At 40.2% G+C, this 12,711-nt stretch overlaps 1 protein-coding gene across 2 annotated transcripts in view; it reads left to right on the top strand.

Annotated features, from left to right (window-relative positions):
* The window catches only part of ssuh2.1 (ssu-2 homolog, tandem duplicate 1), a 52,692-nt gene that overhangs the window by 17,911 nt on the left and 22,070 nt on the right, over positions 1 to 12,711 (top strand). The window contains exons 4-5 of one of the 2 annotated variants that reach the window (XM_060910696.1): positions 2,761 to 2,890; positions 3,034 to 3,094. In XM_060910696.1, the coding sequence (XP_060766679.1) occupies positions 2,761 to 2,890; positions 3,034 to 3,094 (191 nt within the window). The remainder of the gene's footprint in view (positions 1 to 2,760; positions 2,891 to 3,033; positions 3,095 to 12,711) is intronic. The other variant, XM_060910697.1, reaches the window with a different exon arrangement.

Here is a 12,711-nt window from a genome sequence, read left to right as displayed (position 1 = left end):
ATGCAGCAAAACAGCCCCAAACCATGATACTACCACCACCATGTTTCACAGATGGGATAAGGTTCTTATGCTGAAATGCAGCGTTTTCCTTTCTCCAAACATAATGCTTCTCATTCAAACCAAAAAGTTCTATTTTGGTCTCATCCGTCCACAAAACATTTTTCCAATAGCCTTCTGACTTGTCCACATGATCTTTAGCAAACTGCAGACGAGCAGCAATGTTCTTTTTGGAGAGCAGTGGCTTTCTCCTTGCAACCCTGCCATGCACACCATTGTTGTTCAGTGTTCTCCTGATGGTGGACTCATGAACATTAACATTAGCTAATGTGAGAGAGGCCTTCAGTTGCTTAGAAGTTACCCTGGGGTCCTTTGTGACCTCGCCGAATATTACACACCTTGCTCTTGGAGTGATCTTCGTTGGCTGACCACTCCTGGGGAGGGTAACAATGGTCTTGAATTTCCTCCATTTGTACACAATCTGTCTGACTGTGGATTGGTGGAGTCCAAACTCATTAGAGATGGTTTGTAACCTTTTCCAGCCTGATGAGCATCAACAATGCTTTTTCTGAGGTCCTCAGAAATCTCCTTTGTTCGTGCCATGATACACTTCCACAAACATGTGTTGTAAAGGTCAGACTTTGATCGATTCCTGTTCTTTAAATAAAACAGGGTGCCCACTCACACCTGATTGTCATCCCATTAATTGAAAACACCTGACTCTAATTTCACCTTCAAATCAACTGCTAATCCTAGAGGTTCACATACTTTTGCCACTCACAGATATGTAATATTGGATCATTTTGCTCAATAAATAAATCTCATCTCATTATCTCTAGCCGCTTTATCCTTCTACAGGGTCGCAGGCAAGCTGGAGCCTATCCCAGCTGACTACGGGCGAAAGGCGGGGTACACCCTGGACAAGTCGCCAGGTCATCACAGGGCTGACACATAGACACAGACAACCATTCACACTCACATTCACACCTACGGTCAATTTAGAGTCACCAGTTAACCTAACCTGCATGTCTTTGGACTGTGGGGGAAACCGGAGCACCCGGAGGAAACCCACGCGGACACGGGGAGAACATGCAAACTCCACACAGAAAGGCCCTCGCCGGCCCCGGGGCTCGAACCCAGGACCTTCTTGCTGTGAGGCGACAGCGCTAACCACTACACCACCGTGCCGCCCTCAATAAATAAATGACCAAGTATAATATTTTTATCTCATTTGTTTAACTGGGTTCTCTTTATCTACTTTTAGGACTTGTGTGAAAATCTGATTATGTTTTAGGTCATATTTATGCAGAAATATAGAAAATTCTAAAGGTTTCATAAACTTTCAAGCACCACTGTAGTTACCTTGAGGTCCAATAATGAGCCCTAGGGGTTAATTAGTATATATTGTACTTTGAGGGACAGAAATGGACTCCTACTGTACCCCTGTTTCTGACAGTATACCCATTCACAGGGTTTTCTGTATTTTGACTATTCTCTCCATTGTAGAACAATACTGAAGACATCAAAACTATGAAATAACATCTGGAACATATATGAAATTATGTAGCAAACAAAAAAAGTGTTAAAAACAAAATATGTTTGATATTTTAGATTCTTCAAAGTAGCCAGCATTTACCTTGATCACGCTTTGCACACTATTGGCATTATTTTAACCGGCGTCATGAGGTCGTCACCTGGAATGCTTTTCAATTAACAGGCGCCTTGTCAAAAGTTAATGAGTTCAATTTCTTGCCTTCTTAATGCGTTTGAGATCAAATAGTAAATAATAAAAATACAGTCAATAGCCCTGTTCAAAACCACAACTGTAGTAATTCCATATTATGTCAAGAACCGCTCAACTAAGTAAAGAGAAACGACATCCATCATTACTTTAAGACATGAAGTGTCTTTTAATTAAAAAATAAAATAAAATAAAGAAAAGCCATTGAATTAGAAGGTGTGTCCAAACTTTTGACTGGTACTGGATATTAATACGCTTGTTGTGATGGATTATGGATTCTATATACAGTATATATAATCCTTGATATGATAAAGTGTTCTGTATGGAGTCGTTGATTTAATGTGTTATGGAAGATAACTCGAGTGTCAGTTCTTTGTAACACTCAGCAGGAAGGTTGCTCCACTCCAGGGAAGTCTTCAGGGCAGAGGCCGTTACACTTTGTGGTTTATTTGTTATGTGACAAGCTGCATTTTTGTCTTATTAACTTTGAGAGAGAGAGAGAGAGAGAGAGAGAAAGAAAATAAAGTGGTAAGGAAGCTATTGTTTACGGCTCTTATAACATGACTGATACAGGAAGTTACTTGTACCAGGAACTTTGTGGGCATTCCATTGAAATAACGATATCTACGCGATTAACATGATATATAACTATAAATGAATAAAAGCTACTTTGTTGTTGTTCATTAATCATAAAAAAATGTAATTGCTGGCAGATTGATGTGGTATAAGTGGAATAAAACATTTTGTGGCATGCTGTTACAGTTAATTCGTCAACTAATGGATGGTAACAGCATCACACCACTCCATTGTTGAACACGACACTCTAACAGCATGCCACATCACCCTGTTGTGGTTTATTCCTTCTGGGAAAATTCTGTTATTGACGTCATATAAAAATAACCAACTGGGATTTTGGTCTTGAGTGTGCAACTTTTTTGAGTAGATCCATCCATGAAAAACTCATGCTTGTTGTTTGTATCTGGGAGAAAAAAACCCTGTATGTAATAGTTTTGGTCTTACAGGGTGCCTCGGGTGTCCGAAGATGTGGCCAGGGAGGCTTTACTCAAGTTTGTGGGGAAAAAATGGACATACAGCAGCAAACCTGCCCAGAACCTAGTCTTCAAGGATTTGAGACCTTTTACAGTGTATCGTGTAAATCAGCTCCTTCTGTATTATGTCATGCTAATGGTGTCCTGACTATATTATTGTGTGTTCCAAAACAACTGCACAGTTTCTTTTCTGTTCAATTACATTTAGTTAATCTGAGAATAATTTTTTTTTTCCTTTTGCTTTAGTATCGCTTGGAAACATTTACAGAGTCAAGATCAAGTGCTTGGGAGCATGAGATATATACTGGTACTGTATATCACATTAACACATTCAGCATGTGTTAATATAACATGTTATATTACTGTACATACAGTCCTGTGCAAAAGTCTTAGGCACATGTAAAGAAATGCTGTCGACCAAAAAATAATGAAATGAAATCTTTCAACATTAAAAAAAAAAAATACTATAAACAGCAGTAAGCTGTAATAAATGAAACAAAGTCAGTATTTGGTGTGAGACGACCCTTTGCTTTAAAAAAAAAAAAAGTCGTCGTCTCAGGGACAGTGAGTTCAGTTTTATGCGGAAATGAGCTGTAGGTTAGAGGTCTGCGCGGGTCGGATTTTTCAGTCCCGCTCCCGCCCGCGCCCGCATTGTGCAGTCCCACTCCTGCCCGCGCCCGCAAAGAATTATGATTTTCAGTCCCGCTCCCGCCCGCGCCCACAAAAAAAATTATGATTTTCAGTCCCGCTTCCGCCCGCGCCTGCCATATTTTGTCCCACTCCCGCCCGCAAATCCCGCCCGCAAATCCCGCATGATGCAGACGTTCGCGTTATTTCTCAGGAAAGTTCTTGTCTTGACACAGCATGATGCAGACGTTCGCGTTATTTCTCAGGAAAGTTATTGTCTTGACACAGCGTGATGGTGCCTCGCCCCCTACTTTGAGTGGATTTGAGCATAAATATCTACAGCTCACGTTATTATTTACCTTGTTTCTGAATTCAGCATGTACTGTCTCTAATAATAATAATTAGTGCTATCAAGCAATTAAAATATTTAATCACAAATCACACATTTTATCATATGAGAAACCATTGTAATTCTCTGATCAGCATAAAAAAGTGAATGGACTTGCTTTGTACCAATGGTGTGTTGTGTGGTTGGTTTTTTTTTTTTTTTATTGTAAAGCAGAGCTAGTAAGAGAAGTGAATTGATTTACTGCTTGAGTTAGTCTACAACTTTAGTCAGAGAGACAGGTTACACAGTGATGGTAGGCTTGACTCAATGCTATCCCAGAAATCCTTCCTGTAATATGCAAATTTGGCCGCCTCTGATTGGACAGCCAAATTTGCATATTACAGGAAGGATTTCTGGGATAGCATTGAGTCACTGTGTAACCTGTCTCTCTTATTAAAGTTGTAGACTAACGCAAGCAGTAAATCATTTCATTCATGGTTCTCTTGCTAGCTGAGTGTGAACTGCAAGTCATTAGAGTGATCAAAGGATTTCCCGTTGTGGTGATTCATAGCAAATTTAAGATGCTATTCCTCTGGCAATCTGACTCTCTCTGCAAATTTAGGCATCTTAAAATGTTTTTATTAATGCCAAATAAAATATCCAGCACAAGTTATATGTGGTAGACATAAATTAATAATTTATAAATTTTATTTCAAACACATTTTTAGTTAGCGGGACTGCAGCTTATCACCGCTCCCGCCCACGCCGCATATGTGCACTCCCGGTCCCGCCCGCAATGAGCTTTCAAAATTTGTCCCGCGCCGCACTGCTTTGCAGCGACTCCCGCGGGACTCCCGCGGGAGTGCAGGGCTCTACTGTAGGTTTTACTGAGCATCTTACAGAAGCAGCCACAGTTCTTCTGGACACTTTGTCACACTCGCTTCTTTGTTTTGCACTAAAGCTCAGTAGCCTTCATTATGTTTTCTTTTTTAATCTGAAAAGTGCTCTTTTATGTAACATGCTGCTTAAATATACACTTTTTTTTCCCTGTAACATTTAGTGCTGGAAAACAAACGTTTGGAACTCTAAAATGTTCTTGTACTGACTTGATAACGTAGAAGTCATAACATAGAAATCTATAACAAAGTTTGTATGAAAACAATAGGGTGCCGAAGACTTTTGCACAGTATTGTATATCATTTGATAAGCCGTTTTTGGGCTGTGTTTTATGCTCCGAGGATAAAGTCTGTCCTGTTTGGAACACAGAATAAACACAGCTGTCTTTTAAGGTTCCCTATCTTAGACAGATATGTGTCCTTTTCAGAGAAGTCAAGTCCATCATTTGGTTTTCCACACAAGAGTCCATGTGAAAGTTCAGAAAACATCGCTCACTCAAATTGAACATCTCTTTCACAAATTCAGACTTACACCGATCAGCCATAACATCATGACCACTGACTGACTGGTGAAGTGAATAACACTTATTATCTCATTACAATGGCACCTGGCAGTGGGTGGGTGGGATATATTAAGCAGCAAGGGAACAGATAGACAGTTCTTGAAGGGAGCACCCCACAAGATGTGCCATTTTGGAGATGCTCAGACCCAGTCATCCAGCCATCACAATTTGGCCCTTGTCAAAGTTGCTCAAATCGTTACACTTGCCCGTTTTTCCTGCTTCCAACACATCAATTTCAAGAACTGACTGTTCTCTTGCTCCATAATATATCCCACCCCTTGACAGGTGCCATTGTAATGAGATAATTGGCAATTATTCCACGAAATTGAGTCGTACGTAAGCTGATAGCCGAGGTGCGTAGCCCCAAGTTGGCTATAAACCATGTACGATGACACTGAGTGGAATAACTTTTTTATTCTATCCACATTGACTGGATTTTGAGAAACAGAGGATTTTTATTTTTTGCAAATTGAATAAATCGAAACTTTATACAAAACGTCCGACAAAATAATTTCCGCTTAGAATGTAAACAAACTGGCAAAATGGCAGTAGCAATTTGTGAAAAATGCTATAATTTTTGAAAAATAAAAAAAGATATAGTCTTACCATCAAATACTTTTATTACATACATACAGTGCTTTGCAAAAGTATTCATACCCCTTGAACTTTTTCACATTTTTCCACCTTACAACCACAAACTTAAAAGTTTTTTATTGAGACTTTATGTGATAGACCAACACAGAGTAGCACATAATTGTGAAGTGAAATGAAAATTATAAATGGTCTTCAAAATTTTAAACAAATAAAAATCTGAAAAATGTGATGTGCATTAGTATTCATCCCCCCTGCGTCAATACTTTGTAGAACCACCTTTTGCTGCAATTACAGCTGCAAGTCTTTTGTAGTATGTCTCTACCAGCTTTGCACATCTAGACACTGAAATTTTTGCCCATTCTTCTTTGCAAAATAGCTCAAGCTCAGCCAGATTGAATGGAGAGCATCTGCGAACAGCAATTTTCAAGTCTTGCCACAGATGCTCAATGGGCTTTAGGTCTGGACTTTGACTGGGCCATTCTAACACATGAATATTCTTTGATCTAAACCATTCCATTGTAGCTCTGGCTGTATGTTTAGGGTCATTGTCTTGCTGGAAGGTGAATCTCCTTCCCAGTCTCAAGTCTTTTGCAGCCTCCAACAGGTTTTCTTCCAGGATTGCCCTGTATTTAGCTCCATCCATCTTCCCATCAACTCTGACCAGCTTCCCTGTCCCTGGTGAAGAAAAGCATCCCCATAGCATGATGCTGCCACCACCATGTTTCACAGTGGGGATGGTGTGTGCAGGCAGGGTGATGAGCAGTGCTAGTTTTCCGCCACACATAGCGCTTTGCATTTAGGCCAAAAAGTTCAACTTTGGTCTCATCTGACCAAAGCACCTTCTTCCACATGTTTGTTGTGTCCCCTACATGGCTTCTTATGCCTGTCTTTCAACAATGGCTTTCTTCTTGCCACTCTTCCAAAAAGGCCAGATTTGTGGAGTGTACGACTTGTAGTTGTCCTGTGTACAGATTCTCCCACCTGAGCTGTGGATTTCTGCAGCTCCTCCAGAGTGATCATGGGCCTCTTGGCTGCTTCTCTGACCAGTGCTCTCCTTGCTCGCTCTGTCAGTTTAGGTGGATGGCCATGTCTTGGTAGGTTTGCAGTTGTGCCATCTCATCTCATCTCATTATCTCTAACCGCTTTATCCTTCTACAGGGTCGCAGGCAAGCTGGAGCCTATCCCAGCTGACTACGGGCGAAAGGCGGGGTACACCCTGGACAAGTCGCCAGGTCATCACAGGGCTGACACATAGACACAGACAACCATTCACACTCACATTCACACCTACGGTCAATTTAGAGTCACCAGTTAACCTAACCTGCATGTCTTTGGACTGTGGGGGAAACCGGAGCACCCGGAGGAAACCCACGCGGACACGGGGAGAACATGCAAACTCCACACAGAAAGGCCCTCGCCGGCCCCGGGGCTCGAACCCAGGACCTTCTTGCTGTGAGGCGACAGCGCTAACCACTACACCACCGTGCCGCCCCAGTTGTGCCATACTTTTTCCATTTTGAATGATGGATTGAACAGTGCTTCTTGAGATGTTCAGAGCTTGGGATATTTTTTATAACCTAACCCTGCTTTAAACTTCTCCAGAACTTTATCCCTGACCTGTCTGGTGAGTTCCTTGGTCTTCATGACGCTGTTTGTTCTTTAGTGTTCTCTAACAAACCACTGAGGCCTTCACAGAACAAGTGTATTTATGCTGAGAGTAAATTACACACAGTAGGACTCTATTAACTAATTAGATGACTTCTGAAGGCAGTTGATTGCACTGGATTGTATTTAGAGGCATCAGAGTACAGGGGGCTGAATACTAATGCACACCACATTTTTCAGATTTTTATTTGTTTAAAATTTTGAAGACCATTTATCATTTTCATTTCACTTCACAATTATGTGCTACTCTGTGTTGGTCTATCACATAAAATCTCAATAAAAAACTTTTAAGTTCGTGGTTGTAAGGTGGAAAAATGTGAAAAAGTTCAGGAGGTATGAATACTTTTGCAAGGCACTGTGTGTGTATATAATTTTTTTGTTTGTATTCTTTGGGCTTTTGTTTTCACGTAGGGTTTTTATTTCGTCCTCAGTTGGTTCAGCAACATGCTTTGCCATTTTGTTTTTCTCTACTCACTGGATATGAGCTGATAGCCTAGTAGTGGAGTAGCCAATCAGAGTGCGCGATTGCTCATATCCAGTGAATGTAGATATAATAATCAATCGATGTTATTCACTTCACCTGTCAGTGGTCATAATGTTATGGCAGATTGGTGTAAAATTACAGGACTATGACCAGGTCCAAGCCTACGTTCCGTATTCTTATACATAGGAACCTTTCCGATAAGGTTCTCTGTAGTTACTGAAAAAATAATTACAGTCACAGAATAGTATACAGTTGTGGTCAGAAGTTTACATACAATGACATGAATGTCATCTTGGATATGAATATCATGGCAGTATTTGGGCTTTCAGGGATTTCTCTGAACTCTTCTTTTCTGTGGCAGAATGATTGTACAGCATACATCTTGCATTTAAAAAAACATTAGAATTTGGTGCACAAGTTTTAATTTTCTTTGGGTTTTCTGAAATCAACACAGAGTCAAAATTATTCATATGGGGTCAAAAATATACATATAGCACACCTAATATTTGGGTAAAATGTCTCTTTGCACGATTCACCTTGACCAAACATTTTTGTTTACCATGAACAAGCTTCTGGTGGAATTCTGGTTGGATATTTCATGACTCTTCATGGTAGAATTGGTAGAGTTCAATAAAATTTGTTTTTTTCTTGGCATGGACTCAACTTATAAGCACGATCCATATATTTTCAATAGGGTTTGAAGTCAGGACTTATTTTAAGCTTAATGTTAGCCTGCTTTATCCTCCACAACCAGCTCTGAAGCGTGTTTGGGTTCATTGTCCTGTTGTAAGTCCCAAGTCATGTTCAAGTTTCTAATGGTTTATACTGAAGAATTCTGAGGTAGTCCTCCTTCTTTATTATTCCATCCACTTTGTGCAATGAACCAGTTCCACTGGCAGCAAAACAGCCCCAGAGCATGATGATCCTACCACCACCACCAAAGGTATAGTGTCCCTCTGTACATGGTGGTCATTGTGGCCAAACAACTCAATCTTTGTCTCATCTGGCCATATAGCTTTCCTCCAGAAGGCTTTTTTTTGTCCATGTGGTCAGCTTCAAACTTTAGTTAAGCTTGAAGTTGTCAATTTTGGAGTAGGAGGTTATTTCTTGGATAGCAGCCTCTTAGTCCATGGTGATCTGAACTGTAGACAGTGAGCCATCAGCTTCCAGTTCATGGCAGGGCTGTGCCATGGTGGTTCCCAGGTTGTTCCTGACCATCCAAACCAATTTCCTTTCAGCTGAGGGTGACCGTTTGGGTTTTCTTGAAGCAAAGTGGCTTGGCAAAGTGACTACACCTCACAATAACTTGGATACAATTGTTTGAACTGATCTTGGAATTTGCAGTTGTTTAGAAATGGCTCCAAGAGATATTCCAGAGTTGTGTATATCTGCGATCCTCTTTCTCAGATCTGCACTGAGCTCCTTGGACTTTCCCATTTTACTGTGTGTTAGTCAATTAATTTACTGCTGTAAACAAACCCTTTTTATGAAGGCACAGAGAAGCTACCAGCTGTAGTCAATCATGATCACTAACAGGAAGTTAAGAGACCTCGGTCTTGACAAGATAAAAGGTATTTTGGAAGTTTCAGCACCTCTGAATTAATAATCTAAGTGAGTGTAAGTAACTTTTTGACCCTGTACTGTATGTATAATTTTGACCCTATGTTGATTTCAGAAAACCCAAAGAAAATTAAAACTTGTGCACCAAATTCTAGTGTTTTTTTTTTTTTAAATTAAAGTTGTATGCTGTACATTCTGCCACAGGAAAAGAACAGTTCAAAGAAATCACTGAAAGCCCAAATATTGCCATAACATTTATATCCAAGATGACGTTCATGTCACTGTATGTAAACTTCTGACCACAACTGCACTTTAAGATGAATTAATCACATAGTAAGCTGAAAGGTTAAGGGGTTTTAACCTTGCTAAAAATGAAGACCGTTATTATGATAAGTCTAATTGAAAGAGGCAGTACATTTCAAATTTGACTAGCTATAAGTAAAAGCTTAGTGGAGCCTGGAGAATTTGTGAGAGCATTTTTATTTTAGGTCTGATCCAGAAATAAGACAACAATTGAGGAAAAATTGGTCCTTTATTGAAATTTTAGTCTTATTGCTGAATAAACACATGGAGTCTAGAAAGGATTGTGTTTTTCATGTGAGATATAGGACATAGATTGTCCATTATTAGTAAATTAGTACAAATGAAGGGCAAGTATTAAATTTGCAAAATGGATTCCATAGCTTGAAGACAAAACTCTGCCATTTTATATTCATATTAGATATTTGCCACACATTCATAACTCCATTGTGCTGACGCCAACAGCATTTAAAACCGAGCCACGTTTATACACTCATGTCCACATTCTTTCATTTTAACATCCATATTGTATTTTGAACCATTTTATAAGTCTCAACTCAATACAGCTATCGTATAAAGAATAAACAGCACATCCAAAACCTCTTTAAAATATTCTTTGCTTCCATACTTTCCATGATGATGTCTTTCATGCATAAAGTTTCACCCCATAAAGTTTGAACTTGTCCACTCCAACTCGCTCTGTATTTTGCACCATGGTCCCACATCTATTTCTAGCCCAGAAACAATGTCTCTGTCGTCGTACTCAGGAAGCTCCCAGAGATAAGCGAAGCATAGCTTCTCATAAATTACAGAACTACGACATAGACTCCCTACTACGCCTGCATTCATTATAGACTAGTCTCGTGAAGACTGAATAGAATAAAATATTAAAGTATGAATATCCCTGATGATTCCTTTGTGACGCTAATTGGCCATTACCAAGTTTTGTTCATTGTCAGCAATGTTAGGCTACATCCACACGACAACGGCAACGAGATTTTTTTTTAAATATCGCGTCCACATGGGCAACGGATCAGTAAAATTTCAGGTACATATGGCAACGCAAAGCTTGCTGAAAACGATGCAATACACATGCCATACCTCTACGTGCGCTGTAAAACGGTCCCATCGGAGACACCAGAACAATAGAAGAAGACGCATGCGCATAACTGCGCATGCGCACAATGACTATCCCTGTCACTGTCACACGCACACACTTTCTCACTCCCTATCCTATGTATATAGTCCCTTTAAATCACATGCTCGTTTTTTGAATGGAGACGCGGAAAGAGGAATGAATGGGGGTAGATGGAAGCCGGTGCGCCAACATTCTGATATCCTCCAGAATTCTTTAATGGTCCGGAATAAATTGAATGCTACACGTTGATGGATTACTTTGTTCTTCTACGCCCTTTTTGAGGAATGTATTGTCGGACTTAAACCAACATCTGAAGAGGTGAGATCGCTCCTTTTTTCTCCCTATTTTTGCTGGCTGGATTGACTCTGCCCTAAGGGCTATTCTCTCTCTCTCTCTCTCTCTCTCTCTCTCTCTCTCTCTCACACTTTGCACCATTACACAATAAATATTCACAGTGAAAATATTTTGTAAGCACGTTTCATGAACCAAGTTATAGGATTTGTTGACAACTCGCATCGAGTTCGTTACACTTCTACCCGGTGTGAAGCACATGTGGTTGTGACGTCATCGTAAACAAATCCGTTCTACTCATCCAGACGACTTCGCAACGGCTCCGTTGCCAGATTTTTTCACTCTGGAACCCGTTCTCAAAAGATTTTGTTTTGGGGCACCCAAAACGCCGGTGCCATGTGGACGCCAGGCCGAAACGATAAACAATTTTATCAGATTCACCTGAATCCGTTGCCATGTGGACAGGGCCTAAGTGAGACCTGTTCTGATCAGGTATTACAAGTCTGAATGCAATTGATCAGCTGAGACATTTGGTGTCTGGAGTCTACTCCTTTAGTTTTGACTGGAGTAACTCAATAGTAACATTATTACATAGACAGTACCATAAAATGGCAGAGCGTCTCTGTATTTTTAAAAACGAACAACTGGATTATTCTTCTAACATACAATTGGTTTTTCAAACTTTGGATCACTTACACTTCCCACCTGCGTCTTGCATGAAATTTTACCAAACAATGCTGAGGAGGAAGTTGATTCTGGCTGCTGCTACTGTTTTAGCGATGGGACATCCTTTTGTCCCTTTATATGGATAACAGCCATTGTCAGAATCTACAGTGTATCTCCATGTGGTCAGAAGAATAAGTCTATGATGATTTAGATATGCAGTTTGGACAACGCTAAACTGGTAGCCATATCCAAAGTCATTGGTGCTGAAGTCAAAGTGTAATATTATTAAGATGAGTCTGAAATCATGTTATCGGAGTCCATACGTTTGTTTCATACAATATCTCTAGTATTATACTTTTGTTTTTCTTGTGCAATACAGTTAATGGCAATACCATGACTGATCACTGAACTCCTTCAGCAAAATATTGTACTACACACCAACCAACCATGACATTATGACCACTGATAGGTGAAGTGAATAACGTTGATTATCTCATTACAATGGCACCTGTCAAGGGGTGGGATATATTATGGAGCAAGAGAACAGTCAGATCTTGAAGTTGATGTGTTGGAAGCAGGAAAAATGGGCAAGCGTAAGGATATGAGCAACTTTGACAAGGGCCAAATTGGCACATCTCCTGAAAAAGTTAACTAGCCTTCATGCCCCATGCAAATCAGTTAGCCTTCGACACTCATGACCCAGTCGCCGGTTCACCGGTTATCCTTCCTTGGACCACTTTTGGTAAGTACTAACCACATTGGCACAAATTGGCACATCTCCAAAATGGCACATCTTTTGGGGTGTTCCTGGT

This window comes from Neoarius graeffei, chromosome 26 (genome assembly GCF_027579695.1).
Source record: "Neoarius graeffei isolate fNeoGra1 chromosome 26, fNeoGra1.pri, whole genome shotgun sequence".
Taxonomy (NCBI): domain Eukaryota; kingdom Metazoa; phylum Chordata; class Actinopteri; order Siluriformes; family Ariidae; genus Neoarius; species Neoarius graeffei.
Note: the sequence above shows the minus strand (reverse complement) of the source record. Positions and strands in the feature narration are given on the sequence as shown.